At 43.1% G+C, this 18,170-nt stretch overlaps 1 protein-coding gene across 1 annotated transcript in view; it reads left to right on the top strand.

The window, feature by feature from the left end:
• LOC144696788 (xylosyl- and glucuronyltransferase LARGE1) overlaps positions 1 to 18,170 on the top strand; it is a 366,558-nt gene that overhangs the window by 327,528 nt on the left and 20,860 nt on the right. Inside the window, exon 10 of the mRNA XM_078568532.1 lies at positions 11,977 to 12,132. Coding sequence (XP_078424658.1) covers positions 11,977 to 12,132 — 156 coding nt within the window. The remainder of the gene's footprint in view (positions 1 to 11,976; positions 12,133 to 18,170) is intronic.

The following is an 18,170-nucleotide window of genomic DNA, read 5'->3' as shown; positions in this document are numbered from 1 at the left end:
GATTTTATTACAAATGGATTAGGCATTTTCCAAATTACAACAGTGACTACACTTAAATTATTTTATTGTCTGCAAAGCACTTTGGGGGACTCCTGAGGCCGTGAAAGGCATCATATAAATGCAAGTATTTTGAGCAAGTGATAAACATTTAAGCATGCAAGCGAGAAAAATTACAGAATCTCAGAATTTTAACGGCACAATAGGAGGCCATTTGGCCCATCATGTCTGCACCGGCTCTCCAAATGAGCATTCTGACCTAGTGCCATTGCCCTGCCTTTATCCCGTACCCCTGCACATTGTTTCTATCCAAATAATCAACTAATGCCCTCTCGATTGCCTCGATTGAACCTGCCCCTAGCACACATCCAGGCAGTGCAATCAATACACGAACCACTCATGTGAAAAAGTATTTCTCACGTCACATTTGTTTCTTTTGCACTTTAAATCTGTGCCCTCTCATTCTTGATCCTTTTAGGAGCAGGAACTACTTCTCCCTACCTACTCTGTCCAGCCCCCTAATGATTTTGGACATCTCTAACAGGTCTCCTCTTAGCCGCCTTCTCTCCAAGGAGAACAGTCCCAACCTCTCCAATTATCCTCATAGCTGAAGTTTCTCATCCCTGGAACCATTCTTGTAAACCTCTTCTGCACTCTCTCCAATGTATTCACATCCTTCCTATAGTGTGGCCCCCAGAACTATACACATTATCCCAGCTGAGGTCTAACAACTGCCTTATATAAATTCAGCATAACCTCCTTGCTCTTGTACTCTATGCCCCTATTAATAAAGCCCAGGGACAGAATTTTACATTCCGCGGGCAGGCCTGACCCGATCGGGTGTAAAATCACATGCGATATCTCGGTCAGCGGGCTTGCATGAGAGTCGGCAACATGCCTGCCGACAATCAGGAGACCCATTAAGGCCATTAAAGTATTAATTGAGAGATTTTCAATGTCCATCCAGCCTTACAGTTGGCAGGTAGGCAAATCAGCCAGGCGGCCTTTGCATTTTTGAGGAAACCTCATTCATGGGCAGGATGAGGTTGCCAACATTAATTGTCTGGATCGAATGGCAGCAGTAACCAAGAATTAAAGCGTTGACAGAAATAGAATGATGGCAAACACGATGTGCTATCCAGTAAAATGAATAAATGAACAGAATGAAATGTTTAACGAGAAAAGGCAAACAAAAAAATATATACTCTGCATAAAACTACAACACTAACTTGCCTATCAGAAGCCCAGGACCCTAGGTGTGGCCATGGTGTTTGGACAGGAGACTATGGAGAGGGCCTCCACCCAAATTCAGGAGATGGTGTTTGGGACTTCATGCCTATCGCTATTACAGTGTGGGTTGTATTCTCTGCAGCAGGGCCCTCTCCATTCCACCCAAAGTTGTCAGTGCAGGAAAATTGGATTTGCGAAGTCAGGGGTTGAGTCTGACCTGTGCCAATGGTGAGCTGTGGCTACCCTGGCCTGTGCCAACCCAAGCTGTCCACGTCTTGTGGTCCTGTGATGTCCCAGAATTATCTCCATCAGCTGACAACTCTCAATATAACATCGCTGCATACATCATCCAGAATTTTCTTTTTTGATTAATAGCAGGACTGGCTAATGACAGAACATGCTGATTGTCTGTTCCATTCCTTCGCCCTGTTCCTATGGGCTGATGGAAAATTGATGAAGACAGACACCATTTTTATGATTAGTGAAAGTAACTGGAATTTATTTTATATGAAATATCAAAAATAAGGTAAAGTATGAAGGCTTCAACTTTCTCGGATACACGAGGGCCAAGATTTCCCGGTTGGTGAGCAGGGCGCGGGGCCCGCTCGCCAATGCGTGAACTGGCTCAGGATGACGTCGGGCGGAACTCCTGATATCACCCTGCCCCATTTCAATTTTCAGGTCGGCGGGGGCACAGCCGAACCAGCTGTGCACCCGCTGACCTGTCAATGGCTAATTGAGGCCATTGACAAAGTCGTTAAACTAATTACTGGACCTGCCTGTCCAACCTTAGGGTTAGTGGGCAGGTCAGGAGCCCTGGCGGGCATTAGAAAAAGCATGAAACCTCATCCACGGGCGGGATGAGGTTCCATGTAGGTTTTAAAAAATTTAATTAAAGTGTATTTAAAACTGATGGATATGTCCCAACTCATGTGACAGTGTCACACGAGGGGACATGTCAGGGAATTTTTTTTCTTTATATTCAGATTTTTTATTGTAGAGCCAATCTCCCTGTGGCAGCACTTAGCCTCAAGGAGATGAGTGCGCTCTTTCATGCGCATGCGCGTAAGATCACACTCTCGGCTCAGGGAATCCCCACCCGCACAGGGAGCGCATAGCATTTCCTTGCGGACATCATGCTGGGTGGGCCTTAATTGGCCTGCCCACGTAAAATGGCAGTGCGCCCCCAATTGGGGGCGCCGATCAGAGGTGCGCCTCCATGCGCCCGCTCTTAGACTTCCCTCGCAACGAGGGGAAAATTCTGCCCTAGGAATGGGAGTAGGCCATTCAGGCACTCTAGCCTATTCTGTCATTCCATTAGATCATAGCTGATCTTAACCTCAGTTCCATATGCCTTGATATAATCTCTCACAAAATAGTTTGCCCCCCAGCCTTTTTAGGGTGAGTTCCAGATTTCTACTCACCATTGTATGAGGAAAAATGCTTTCTGATTTCACTCCTAAATGGTCTATATCTAATTTTAAGGTTGTGTCCTGTTGTTCTGGATTCCCTCGCCAAGAGAAATGATTTCTTCGTATCTACTCTATTGATCCTTTTTTAATTTTAAATGCATCAATGAGATCACCACTCAACCTTCTAAACTCGAGGGGTTTCAAGTCTGTACCGTCTGTCCTTTTAATATATCACTTTCAATCCCGATATCATTCTGGCGAACATGCACTTGCACTCTCTCCAAGGTCAAAGTATCCTTCCCAAGGTGCGATGCCCAGAACTGAACACAGTGCTGCAGATGGGGTTTAACCACATCTTTACACTGCCTTTGTATTCCAGCCCCTTTGCAATAAAAATCAACATTCCATTAGCAATTTCCGATTGCTTTTTATATCCGAGCAGCAGCTTTTAGAGATTTCTGTACCTGGACACCCAAATCTCTCCTAGATAATAAAAACACACAGTCCTGGAAAAACTCACCAGGTCTGGCAGCGTCTATGGAGCGAGAAAGAGAGGCCCAGAATTCCTGGCTCTGTGAACCTGGCCTTTTAAAATGGCAGCCCGCAGTTCTGAGTTTCATTCGGTAGGGAGGCGTTGCTGGATTGGAAGTCGGGCCCGCCACCTCAGGAACGAGTGCGGAAGCTGCTGTGTGCAGAGGCAGGCTGAGCAGAAGGTCTTCCTTTGTGCTCTGACACTTGTTGAATTTAATTTGAAAAATCATTAAAACAAAAAGCCCCCAAGTTCTCAACCACCCCCCCTTACCCCACACGCTTCCCATGCCCCATCCATGCCAACCTATGCCACCTCATACCTCCATTGGCCCCTCATATCCCTTATGCCAACCCATGCCCCTCTACCCACCCACCATGGCTCCCATGCCCCCTATACCCCCATATCCCCGATGCTCTTTATAGCCCCTATGCCAATTTAGTGCCAACCCATGCCCCCATCCGCCATCCATAGCCTTTACCTGCTCCATGCCACCTAGTATCCATCATGGGCAAACCTCAGGAACCATGCTAACATAAAATAAAGTTAATGTGTCTATTGATGATTTCTCTATTTAAAAAACACTCTCGTTGGTAATAAAGCATTCAATATATAGAAATTCCTTCAACTAATCTCTTATGAAAACAAACATTTTTATTCTATGACCACTTGGAGCTGTCAGTCAAACTGCACCTCAGTGTGATAATGTTAGTTTGTAAAATCAGTCACTGCAGCACAAATCCTATAATGAGAAGCCTCAAGCTTATGTCAACAGACAGAATGAAACATCAAGCACCTTTTTTCTGAGCTCCAGATAGTTTTTTTTTCATTTAAAGCCCAGCAGAATTAAATCCATTGGCAGCTTTGACAGTCCCAATGAGTTTTGACAGTTCTTTGACAATCCTAATGAGTTTATGTACTTTTTACACACAATCATGTTTACTTGATCCCAAAGGGTGACTTACCTCTGCCAAGGGTGTTTCAGAACCATATGCAAAGGGTTATCCTGCTATACAAATAAATCCACCAAGTTCTGATCTCCTCTAACCTCATCTAAACTGCACACTTCAAATTTCACACTCCTGGCCTTCAAAACTCCCACTTCAGTGGAGGCAGCTGATGATTTGAATGGCCGGATGCCTCCATAAAATGCGCATGTGCGAACCCCAGCCTGGCTCCATTCCTGACTCTGTGAAAACAGGAGGTGCCGTTTGGGCGGGACCTGGGATTTCTGGGCTCATCTGCCATTTCTACCACAACAGGGAGGATAGCCGTCATGGCGAAATCTGGGTCAAAGTTAACGTTTCGAATCCAAAATGGCTTCTTCAAAACTGAAGAAAGGTAGAAATATGATGGGTTTTATGCTGTTGATAAGGGGGGGCCAGGCGGAATAAATGGGAAGGTTAGGGATAGGTTAGAGGGCAGGGGAGATTAAATATCAAACATGTCATGGAACAAAAGGAATGGTAGTAGTAAAGAAACAAAACATAGGTCTAGATTAGGCGTTAACAGCAGAATAAAGGTCAGTTTTTCTGAAAGCAAAATCATGGAAACATGATACAAACTGGTGCTTGGGGGAAACAAAATCAAAATGGAGGAGAGAGTTCATAGTCTGCAGTTGTTGAACTCAATGTTGAGTCCGGAAAAGTACCACATCGGAAGATGAGGGGCTGTTCCTCCAGCTTGCGCTGGGCTTCACTGGAACATTGCAGCAGGTCAAGGACAGAAAGGTGAGCATGAGAGCAAAGTAGTGAATTGAAATGGCAGTGCTGCCCATACCCAAAAAATGAAATAAAAACAAAGTCTGTAATCTGGTGAGACAGATTAAATCTATTATATTTAGACAAGGAAGGTCAAAGTGTCTTACTGCCTCCCATGATTCAAACCCTTGCTTGTTCTCACGCGCAACAATTTAATTTAATTTGATTAATAGAAGCTGACCCATCGTGAGTGGGATGAATATTATGTTTCTAATGGTACATCGCTCTTTTGTATACATTATTATTTGGCTAACCAGTAATTGTAATGAACCTCAGGATTATTCTTGGCAGACAGAAGTTGAGCTGCCCTCTTTATCTCTGCAATATAATTTTTATTCTTTTATTCTTTCTGAATTAAATACTTTATAAGAAAGAAATGAACAGGATTAAAAATGTAGAATGGAGCAATTTGGCCCTTCACACTGATACTAGTGTTTGAGCCTCACCTGGAAGTTTTACTCTAATCCCATTTCCCTGCCCTTTCTTCATGGCCATTTTTTTTTCCTTTTAAGTATTTATAGAATTAAAGAATGGTTGTGTCTGTGCTGGCTCTCTGCAAGACCTTGGCTGGTCCCACTCCCCCACCCTTTCCCCATAGACTTGCAATTTTCTCTCGACAGGTACTTATCCAATTCCTTTTTGAAAGCCTCGATTGAATCTGTCTCCTCTCAGGCAGTGCTTTCCAGATCCTAACCATTTGCTATGGAAAAAAGTGTTCTCTTGTATTGCCATCCTTCCGCCAGTGGAAACTGTTTATCTCCATCTGTCTAGACCACTCATGATTTTGAGCACCTTTACCAAATCTCCTCTCTAACCTTCATTTCTCCAAGGAGAACAGCTCCAGCTTCTCCAATCTACCCAGGCAACTGAAGTCCCTCACCCCTGGAACCATTCCAGTAAATCTTCTCTGCATTCTCTCTAAAGCCTTTGTTTGTGGCGGCTGTCCATTGATTTGGCGATGTCGCCTACTTAGAGTCGCGAGTTCTGCCAGGGATCTTCATGTGCCTGAAAAGGCCAATTTTTAACCTGGGGATATATGGGCACATGGGGCAGGATGTCCCACAAGGTAGTGGGATCCGGAATGCAGGATTGGCTTCCTTGTCTTTCCTCTCTGCCGCCGCTCTGTCTCATCATAAAGACATTGGGACTCAAAGCGCAATACAATCTGATGGGCAAATTGTCACCATTCGAACGGTTGGTAACAAGCTCCCCCTTGTCATTAAGGTCAATGCTGCCTTACTTCAAGGAGAGCCTCAGAATGTCTTGAAGTGTTTTCTTTGCCCTCCCCTGGAAGGTTGGCCATCTGAGAGTTAAGAAAACAGGACCTGGCAGGGAGATGGTTTTTGGCCATGCTCTTCCTCCTAAATCTTCAGATCCTTCCTAAAGTGTGGTGCTGAGAATTACAATACTTCCACTGAGGCTGACCCAGGGCTTCCTGGTTTTCGTACTCTATGCCTCTATATAGAAATTCCAAATTCCTGTATGCCTTTTTAACCACTTTCTCAACCTGTCTCGTCATCTTCAATGATTTCTGCATATATACCCCAGGTCCCTCTGCTCCTGAAACCACCTTAGAATCCTTTATTTCACATTGCCTCTCCTTGTCTTTTCCACCAAAATCTATCACTTCACACTTGAAGTCTATCACTATCCTCCTCACAGTTTTGTATCATCTTCAAATTTTGAACTTGTGCGCTATACACCCAAATCTAGGTCATTAATATTGATCAAAAAAAAAAGCAGTGATCCTAATAACGACACCTGGGAATCCCAGCTGTATACCTTCCTCCAGTCCAAGAAACAAACTTTCACCACTATTCTCTGTTTCCTGTCATTCAGCGAGCTTCATATTGTCACGACTCACTGGGGATGATGCGCTGTAGAATCAAGCCCCATTGCTCCCTGAGCCGTGACAAATATGACAAGTTTGATCAGACCACCAAATTGCCCCATTTCTACCTGACTGTTTAATTTAGGTTGAAAGAGTATGAGCACCAGGTTTGTAAACTTAACAAGTAAATAACTGTTTTATAAACAAATTGTCTGTAACCAGTGGCTAAAAAAAATATGAACTAACTTTTAACTCGATAACTTAAACTCTACCCCTTCTTAAATCCCTATACACAAACACACACACACACACCCCATGGATTTTAAGGGTGAGATAAAACACTCCAATAGCACCAACCCGGAGTTCAGGATTAGATGGGTTGGCTTTAATTGCTTTCTTTCAAATTCCTCGCAGGTTGTTGTGGTTGACACGAGGTGGTCTCCCAGTCTGTGGTTCTCTGGTTGAAACTTGCTTTTAATGTCTCTACTGGTGATTTTTCCCCTTTTCCCCCTGACTGGGGTTTCTCAAAAGGAAGCAGGTTACAGCGATGTGAGGAATAGTTAGCTAGCTACTATGGCAGGATTACTGGAGTATTACAAAACACAGAATAGAGAGGTTTCAGGCCTTTTCCTCTTTTCAGACCAGGAGCTGATCTACTGCACTATCCTCACACAGAACCTGGCCACTTGGTCAGGAGCCAATCAAAACGCCGGCAAAGAAGCAGTTCTCTCTTAAACTAGGTCTCAGTTCCAGCCCCATTCTGTCCAACTTGGCGCACACTGATCCAGGAGATAGTAACTTTGTAGATTCTCTTCTTCCTGCTCCAGTGAACATCTCCTTTAAACTGCAGCCATGGTAGTTTTTAAAGCCATCGACCAATTTTAAAGCCACAGTCCAAGAAAAAAATAAAAATATGTTCTTTACAATATCCATGCTGCCACTATCCCTTTTATTTCATGGACTTTGACATTCCTGACAAGCCCGTTATGTGGCACTTTATCAAACAGTTTTTGGAAGTTCATGTACACACATCAACTAACGAGGTGTCAGCTGTGGCTCAGTTCATAGCACCCTCGCCTTTGAATCAGAAGGTTGTGGGTTCATGTCCCACTCCCGGAAACCAAGAACTGTGAATGTACTCGAAAGAGTTACATGCGATCTGTTGATAACTCGAAAGAGTTACACACATCAACTGCATTACCCTTATCACCCTCTGTTACAGCATCAAAAAACTTGATTAAGTTCTTTAAATACTATTGGCCTTTAACAAATACAAGCGGGCTTTCCTAAATTAATATTCACTTATCCAATTGACTGTTTTTAAACAAGGGTGTAATATTTATAATTCTCTAGTCCTCTGGTACTATTCTTGTATCTAAGGAGGATTGGAAGTTTATGGGCAGTACCTCACAGTTCCCCATCCCCCCCCACACTTCCTCAGTATCCTCAGATGCATCTCATCCAGTCCTGGTGACTTATCAACTTTAAGTACAGCCAACCTTTCTAATAGCTCCTCTTGATCAATTTTTAGCCCATCCTTTGTCTCAACTACTTCCTCTTTCATGATGATTTTGGCAGCATCTTCTTCCTTGGTAAAGACAGATGCAAATTATTCATTTAGTACCTCAACCATGCCCCCTCTGCCTCCATGTGTAAATTCTCATTTTAGTCTCTAATCGGTCCCACCCCTCCTTTTAATAACCTTTTACTATTTACCTGTCTTTATAAGACTTTCAGATTCCCTTTTATCGTTAGCTCCCAGTCTCTTCTCATGCTCTCTTTGCTTCTCTTATTACTTTCTTCACTTTGCCTCTGAACTTTCAATTTTCAGCCTGGTTCTCATACTATCCACCTGATATCTGTCATCTGCACCATTTTTCCGCTTCACCTTGCTCTCTATCTCTTTCATCATCCAGGGAGTGATTGTGGGTTCAAGCCCCCCCACCCTCCATTCCAGACACTTGAGCACCAAACCGATGCTGACAAAGAAACATAGAAAAATATACAGCACGGAAGGAGACCATTAAGCCCATTGTGTCCATGCTGGTCGATAAACAAACACCTAGCTAAATCCCACATTCCAGTTCTTGGTTTTTGGCCATGTGGGTTATGGCACTTCAAATACATATTCAAGTTCTTTTTAAATGTGATGAGGATTTTTAACTCTACCAGCTTTTCAGGCAGAGAGTTCCAGACCCCCACCATCCTCTGGGTAAAAAAAATTGCTCCTCAACTCCCCTCTAATCCTTCTGTCAATTTCTTTAAATCCATGCTCCTTGGCTATTGACCTCTCCGCTAAAGGAAATGGTTGCTTCCTATCCACTCTACCTAGGCTGAACACCTCAATTAAGTCTCCCCAGAGCCTCCTCTGTTCCAAAGAAAACATTCCCAGCCTATCTAATCCTTTCTCAAAAAATTCTCTATTATATGCAACATCCTGGTAAATCTCTCTCATCACTCCCTCTAGTGTGTTTACATCCTTCCTGGAATACCTTGACTGGAACAGAATGCAATACTCCAGCTGCGATTTAACTAGTGTTTTACACCATTCTAGCATAGCCTCCCTGCTCATATATCGTATGCCTGAGCCAATAAAGGAAAGCATTCCATATGCCTTTCTTGATCACCTATATACCTTCACCTGCTACCTTCAGTGATCTATTGTCATGCACTCCAAGGTGTCTCTGAACCTCTACGTTTCTCAGTATCCTACCATTTATTGTGCATCCCCTTGCCTTGTTTGTCTTCCCCAAGTGCATTACTTCACACTTCTCTGGCTTGATTTTCATTTGCTACTTTTCTGCCCAACTAACCAGTATATAGATATCTCGCTTTCTTCCTCACCATAAACTACATGGCAAATTTTTGTATAATCTGAAAACTTCTTAATGATGCCCCCTATATTTAAGTATAAATCATTAATATATACCACAAACAGCAAGGCACCTAGTATGGAGCCTTGCAGGACCCCACTGGAAACAGCCCTCCAATCACAAAAACACCCATTGATCTTAAACCTTTGCTTCATGCCGCTGATCTAACATGCCTGTTTCCCATTGGATACTATGAGCGCCATGTGGGACCTTGTCAAAAGATTTTCGGAAATTTAAATACACTACATCAAGTGTGCTTCCCTCATCGACCCTCAAAAAAATTCAATCAAGCTAGTGAGACCTTCCCTTAATAAATCCACTCTGATAGTCCTTGAATAATCCATGCCTTCAGTGAAGTACTGAGGGAGTGCTGCACTGTTGAAGGCGCAATCTTTTGTATGAGTCATTAAACCAAGGGCAAATCTACCCTCCCAGCTGTATGTATCGAATATAAGAAGAGTAGGAGAGATCTGCCCTGTGCCCTGGCCAATGCTTATTCCTTAATAATTTATTCCTTACTCTCAAGTGAATGCCCAGTTCATGTCCACTATCTGAATGCAATTAAACACAATTAATATACAATTAACCCTCCCCCAGCCCCTTTGCAACAACCTAGCAACAAAATAGTTACTGGAAATGCAGCTAACAATGACTGTGAGGATTCCACAGAGAGCATTAGAGCCTCAATGTTAACCTGACAGAAACAGATAAGGTTTGGGTGATATGCCTGATGTATAATGTTTCCGAATTTACACTCCATTAAGTTAAGTGGAGGATATAATTGGGCATCTGACCAGAACCCACCCTGGGTAAGGAAGGTTAAAACCAGGGCTCAGGAGGCTGCCTAGACTGATGTGAATTGGATGCAGGCTCCGATTACATGGGGAGCTGGGGTCAATAGCTCCAAAACTTCCCCCAGGTTCCTACCTGAAAGCCAAGGGAAAGGTATGGAAAATTCCCATAGGTGCTCCTTATTGATACCATTCAGGAAGTCAGACACAAGCTCCCACTGCACCAACTGGGGATGAGAAACATATCCTTGCTGGAGTCAGACATTGGAGGAGTTACTAGACCGCAACACACAATAGGTGCTAGGGGTTTGGCAGATTGACATCTCACCTGGGATTGGGAGCAGATGTAGGCCATTCAGCCCCTCAAGCTTGTTGCACTATTCATGGCTGATCCGTATCTTAACTCCATTTACCTGCTTTGGTTGAACAATGCCTTGCCAAACAAAAATATAAAATTCTCAGCTTTGAAATTTTCAATTTACCCCAACCTAAATAGCTCATTGAGGGAGAGAGTTCCAGATTTCCACTACCCTTATTGTGAAGAAGCACTTCCTGGCACTATCCCAGAACGCTCCCTCCCCACCCACCAATTGGGTGAGACTCATTGCAACGTCACCTAGCACCCTCGTCCCCAGCTGAGACCGCTGGCAATGAACATTAACTGAAGCGCAGAGTAAATAATCATTAGCTGACCTGTAGCAACGTCCACTAACAGGGTCCTGCCGTCAGTCCAGAAAGATGTTCTGCCTACCACATAATTGAGGAATGTTGTGTATGAATCTCTGTGTTAGTGCAATGCCAGGTTGGCCACATATCCCAGCAATTGGATCAAACAGCATATTCCGTTGGTTGTTTATAATAAGCAGACCATACTCAACCAGTCCGCAGCTGCAAAATGCAAAATAAAACATCTTCTGTTAGATCTGATTCCATGATTGGGCAGCACCTGCTGAACAATCCTGAGTGCGCTAATAGCTACAGTAACAGCCAATTTAAGATAATCAGTTGAGATCATAACATGGCTCTTTTCGTTTTGCTATGAATAACATACATTCATACACAGGGACCAGTTCTCTGTAAACGAAAGGAATATGACCAAGCCTTGTGCTTTTTTTGAATTACCTGAGAGCTTGGGAAGCCTATTGTTCCCTGTTGCTTTCTCCATGGCAACACCTCAGCCAATCAGAGTCAATTGCCAACCAATCCTAGTATCCTTTTCTCTTGTAGTATAAATTGTTGTGATTGTTTGAAATTTGGCATTCTTGTGTTTGTCCTGATCAGTGCAAGACAAAAAGCCTCAGCAACAAGTCTCTCTTTACAGCAATATTCAAGTTTTACACTACTGTGCAACTGTTTGAAAAAAGCAATACTGAATTAACAAGAAAGAATAACTCAGAATGATAATGGAAGCTTAGCAGCAGACAGTAATTGGTAACAATGAGGACCAGGCAAGGTGTCATTGAGCCAGCTCACTGGGACTGTGAAATATGTACTGACTCCCTTCCTGGGCTAGCTTGTGGATGTGGCGTTGATCGTGCTTTGTTGCCCTACAGGTGATCCACTGGAATTCTCCCAAGAAACTGCGGGTGAAGAACAAGCATGTGGAGTTTTTCCGGAACCTTTATCTGACGTTTCTGGAGTACGATGGGAATCTCCTACGCCGGGAGTTGTTTGGCTGCCCCAGCGAGGTAGACAAGAACAGTCAAAATGTGAGTATGGAGAAAGTCTTGAGAGCTTGCTTGATTGAAGCTACCCAACATCAATCGATACTGTTTGACTGGAACTCTTTTGGCTCACTGGGAGCGGTTTATTCCTAGGTGTCAGTGGGTATCACTCTCACCTTTGAGTCCAAAGATCGTAGTTTCAAGTCCAACTCCAGAAATTTGAGTACATGATTCAAGCTGAAGGAGTGCTGCACTGTCAGAGGTGCTGCCTTTCCGACCAGTTTGCACACAGCAATGAGCCAATAAACAGATCATCTGTTTTTGTGATGTTGATTGAGGGTTAAATATTAGCTAGGGCACTGAGGAGAACCCATTTTCCAATTATCTGGCTATTCTGCAAGTTGTAGTCCTCCCCGATGTTGACTTTCCCCCCAATTTGACGTCACAAATTTAGAAAGTGTGTTTTTGATTCCAAAGCCTAATTGTTAGCATAATTTGTTGATAACAGTGGTCCCAACACTTGTGATATCCTAATCCCCATCTTCAGCCACCATGAATTGTTACACTTTACTCCTACTCTCTGCTTTCTGTCGTGCAACCAGCTAACAATTAATTCTGCTCCTTGTCAGCTGACTCCATGTGCTCTGATTTTATTCATTAGTCTATGAAGTGATACCTTATCAAACGCCTTTTCAAAAATCCAGATATATTACATCCCCTCAATTGCCCTGGTACATTCTCTCTGTTACTTCAAAGAATTCAATGAGGTTGATCACGCCTAGATTTCCCCTTTCGAAATCCATGCTGACTGTTCATGATTATATTTTTGATTTCTAGGTATTTTTCAATTTTCTCCTTCCTTTTCTGCTCCTGTTAAGCTTCCAGGTCTATAGTTCACTCGACATGTTCTGTTTCTTTTCTTTCATAGAAATATAATCTTAGCTATACTTTTTTCTAATGAATTATTAAATATGTGTAATAGTGTCTCCACTGTTTCTTCTCTAGATTCTTCTAAAGTACACAAATGCAATCTGTCCAGACCAGTGGTTTTATCCTCTTTGAGTTTGATTACTCTATTTAAGATTTCTCCTCTTTTAATTATAAATGCAGTTATATCATTTCTAATCTCATTTTCTGTCACCATGCCCAGGTGTCTCCATGGTAAATACTGAATAAAGCAAAATAATTTAAAATACCTACCATTTCCTTATCACTGCCTGTGATTTTTTTTATCCTGTCCATCCCTTAGTGGCCCTATTCCCATCCCAACTTTCCTTTTCTTTATCATGTGCCTGCAGAATATTTTATTATTTTGTTTTACATTCCTTGATATTTCAATATTGTAGTTCCTCTTTGCCCTCAATTATTTTTTTTGACCTCCTATAATGCTCACCCCTGCTGTATGTCTCTTTCCTCTCCTCCTTAATTTTTCCCTATTTATTCATTTAACTTGTTAAGTTGATGAGCAAACGATTAAGTGCAGGACAGTCCTACAAACCTGCGGCGTCCAGTTAATTTAAAATCAATGAGAAAGATTTTCAAGGACCAGTTGTAAGTGGGTCAGTCATTTTCTCAACCTACAATCTGTCTCCTTTGCAGTTGGGCCGCCTTGGATCAGTATATTATGTTTTAATGTGTTTTTCTTTTTGCTTTATTTCATTTCATTGACCATCCTTGAAGAGGCTTTAAAGACCCTTTCCTTCAGTCAGTTCAGGCCAGGGAAACGGTCATGTTTACATCACAGAATGGTTTGGGGTTTTGCAGGTAAATATATCTATAGTTGTACCTCGGGATGCACTGGGACTCACGGTACATTCTACCAGCTGTGCACTGCAGAGAACAGTGCTTCACTCCGGTGATTTTGAATGCCGAGGTACAACTATAAATTCACTTACCTGCAAAACCCCCAAACCATTCTGTGACGCAACCATGTCAGCTTCCCTAGTTTGGGTGTTGACTTGGCTGAAAGAAAGGGCCTTTAAAACCTAGGAAAACTTAAGTGGTATTTTAACCCCACCATTGGCCAGCGTGAATGGTGCAGATGGAGGAGGATCTATAGGGTTGGGGCTTGAGGTGGGTTGGTGGTTCTTGTTGCATCCAGCAACTTAAATCACCCAAAATCAGACAAGGGAATGGCACTCAACCTAGAACAGAGTCTTAATTTAAATGGTGAGATGAGTGGCCACTGCAGCAGCTGTTCCCTCATTCAAGAACAATGTCTACTCAGGGTCTCAAGTTTCTGCCTTGGGTCTTAATGTGGCTGAACAGGCCAATTCTTGGCCCACAGATCTTTGGGCACAGGGGGCAGGATGTCCCATGAGGTAGTGGGATCCAGAGTACAGGATTTTCTTCTTTTCCGTTCCTTCCCTGGCCCCACTCTGCCTCACCATTAAGACGTTGGGACTCAAAGTATGATGCAGTTTGATGCACAAGTTATCACCATTCTGAATGATCAGTAGCAAGCTCCTCCCAATCATTAACATCAATGCTGCTATGCTTCAAGAAGAGCTTCAGTTTTCCTTTGAAGTGTTTTCTTTGAACTTCCCTGGAACACCGGCCATTGAAGAGTTGAGAAAACAGGACATGGTGCGGAAAATGGCTTTCGGCCATCCGGACAGTGTCGGGTCCATCAAAGTTCATTTTGCAGGGGTTTTGTCTTAATGCTTGTGGAGCTGACTTCAAGAGGTACACTAGTGTTTGTTCGACAGTCTTCCCATTGAATCTGGAGGACATGGCGGAGGCACTACTCATAGAATTTCTCTAGAACTCTTATATGTCACTGATACATAGTCAAGGTCTCACTGCAGTACAGGAGTGTATTGACAACAACTCTGTATACTATGACGTTTGTTGATTTGTGGAGGACTTTGTTGTCAAACACACAATGCTGAAGTTTGTAGAAGGCCGAACTGGTGCAGCAGATCCTGCGTTGGATCTCGTCATCAATGGTGGCCTTTTGAGAGTGACTGCTAAGATATGGTAAGTATTCAACATATTTCTGAGTCTCTCCTTCAACATATGTGGGAGGTGAAATATTTGGCTGAGCAGATATGGGTTGATATGAGTTTTATCTTGGCAACATTCAAGGACAGGCTCAGTCTCCTGCATGTAGAATTAAAGAGATCGAGAATAGCTTGTAAATCTGGTGCAGAGTGAGAAACGACACTGCAGTGATCCACAAACTGTAAATCATGTATACCTCTGCTGGTCAGTTTAGTTTTTACACAGAGTATCACTGAAAAAAGAGGCTTTTCATCTTGCACTCATCAGGACACTATGTATTTGCGAAGACCATGCAGGGCTGCATATCGATAGCAATGCTGTGTCCATGTGCTCATTTGACATTGCTAGCCTAGACACCAAAGTTCCAATTAAGGAAGCCATAAATATTTGAGCTGCAGCACTATATTATTGTGATCTAGTCCCGCCACCATTGCGTGAATCAGTATTCATTGAACTTATGAACTCAGCAACTCGCGCAGTTGAGTTCCGTTTTGATGATACCATGTATACCCAAATAGATGGTGTTGCCATGGGATCCCCTTTAAGTCCAGCTCTCGCAAAATTCTTTGTTGGGTTCCATGAGAAACATGTCTTTGATGGAATGACACCTACCTCTTGTGTATTTCTGATATGTGGATGATACGTTCACTATATTTAAATCAACAGCATGTAACAATTTCCTTACATGCCTTAATGGGCTCCATCCTGTGCTCAAATTTACCTTTGAAATGGAGCAGTCAAATGAACTCCCTTTCCTTGATGTACCAATTGATAAATCTGCCAGGAAGTTCTCTCCCACCGTCTACTGCAAGCCTACCTTCGCTGGTCAATATGCGCATTCGGATTCTTACAGTTTTTCACACAATAAGATTAGTGTTATCAGCAACCTTATAAATAGGGCCCAAGCCATTTGCTCACCATGCAAACTTGTTGCTGAAATAGGGCACATCAAAGGCATCCTGCAGGATAGTGGCTACCCTGATCAGATCATTTCACATTGTATATCATGAAAGCTCATCAACAGGCCTCAGGCTGTCACTTTTGGCCCTGAAAGGTGCCCAGTCTACCTCAGATTAGCCTGGAAGGGCACAATATCTCAAAAATTTGAGCAACAGGTGAAGCTAGCTGTCTCACGCTACTACTATGCAGTAGCAAAACAAGCGGTATTCGCCACTAACAGGATGCTGCCGTCAAGCCAAAAAGATATTCAGCCTATCAGACAAATGAGTAATGAGGCATATGAATTTCAGTGTCAGTGTGATGCTAGGTATGTAGGCCGAATGTCCCAAAGACTGGCGGATCATATCAAACAGCATGTCCCAGCCGCTGTTCGCCACGGGCAAGATACAGATATACCCGACCAGCCCGTGCATGCAAAACTCAAAACACAGTGTCCAACATTAGATGTGATTCTGTGATTGGACAACATTTGCCAAATAATCCTCAGTGTGCTAAGAGTTACTCTGACAACCAATTTAAAATTGTCAGCCTGGCTTGCAGTGTGGTGCATTTGCATGTACTGGAAGCTACATATATTAATACACAGGGCCCTGTTCTTTGCAGACAGAACGTGTACACACATTTCAGCTAAATAAAATAAGTGACAGCTATTCACTGGCTCATTCCTCAGGGCAATGCCTTGACCAATCCGGGTCAAGCTGGCTGGTTTAAATTTCAAACAATGCTTGGCAGTTAACTGTCAGTCACCATCAATGGTGCATTCTCCATGGCAAAGCCTCTACCAATCAGAGCGTACTTGCCAACCAGTCAGTACTCTCTCCTCATACAATATAAATTGTTGTTTTCCCTCATGTTGGCATTCTTGCATAGTGTCCTGATGAGTGCAAGACAATAAGCTTAGACATGTCTCTTTTTTCAGCAATACTCAAGTTCTGTACTACCAAAGGACTATTTTTACACAGAGACGACTGAGGTTAAAAAGTTTCCCATCTTATTGGTATTTCATTTGATGCCAGAGGGCAGTTGATCTTTGATGAGGTGAATAGCCACTGTCATGTAAGTTATAAATAGGGAGCTATCACACACTAGCTTGACCCCGGCCTGGATTTTGAAGGTGTCTGTTTCAGATCTCCCACTCAAGACAGTTGCAGCCATATCACCATGAAGCAGGTTCCAGGATTGTAATGAAGTTTCTTGGATCTCCAAATCTTTGGAGCACAATCCATAGATCCTTATGATTTACTGAGTCAAATGCTTTGATCGGGCTGATGCATGCAATGAAAGGTTCCTGGTATTGTTCTTCACATTTTTCTTGGATTCATGTCTGGCGACAAAGGTCATGTTGGAGGTTTCTCTGGAAGGTCTAAAGCCACACTGTGTTTCTGGGAGGATTTCCTTGGCCATAGGAAGTATGCGATTCAGGAGAATGCGTGTCAGGATTTTTCCTGCTATTAAGGGAGATACCTCAATAGTTTCCACAGTATGAATTATTTCCCTTCTTGAAGATAGTTACGATTGTCGCATTCCTGAAATTGGCGGAGTAGGGTGGAGTAAATCTGTAAGATGAGTGCATAGGGTTTTGATATGAGCAAAAGGCCACTAGCTTTGAAGTGCTCAGTTGGAATACCATCGCAGCCACAAGCTTTGTTCTTTTTCATCCATTTGATTGCTTGTTGCAGCTCTCCCATTATAATGGTTTACCCAGAGATTCCACCATAGGGTAGGGGAAATAGCCTGGAGAGTATCAGATGTAACTATGGATTCACGGTTCAGAAGTTGTTGAAAATGTTCTTTCCAACTTTACCGAATGGCATTGTCATCCCTTGAAACAGAAACATCATCCTGTGAGCAAAGGGCATAGCCAACTTGACGTGGTGGAGAGGCTTTTGTACTCTGATGATCCCTTGAGCGACGCTGTGGTCTTTGCTCAGGCGGGCGGCTCAAAGTGGGCAGGAGATTCGCAGCCGAAACATACAGTGGTAGTTGTAGGGGATTCAATAATTAGGGGGGCAGATAACATCCTTGTAAGCAGGATCGAGAGTTCCACATGGTACGTTGCCTACCTGGTGCCAGGGCGTAGGACATCTTGAGCCAGCTTGAAAGGATATTGGAAAGGAAAG

The sequence above is a fragment of the Cetorhinus maximus genome, chromosome 22 (genome assembly GCF_964194155.1).
Source record: "Cetorhinus maximus chromosome 22, sCetMax3.hap1.1, whole genome shotgun sequence".
Taxonomy (NCBI): domain Eukaryota; kingdom Metazoa; phylum Chordata; class Chondrichthyes; order Lamniformes; family Cetorhinidae; genus Cetorhinus; species Cetorhinus maximus.
Note: the sequence above shows the minus strand (reverse complement) of the source record. Positions and strands in the feature narration are given on the sequence as shown.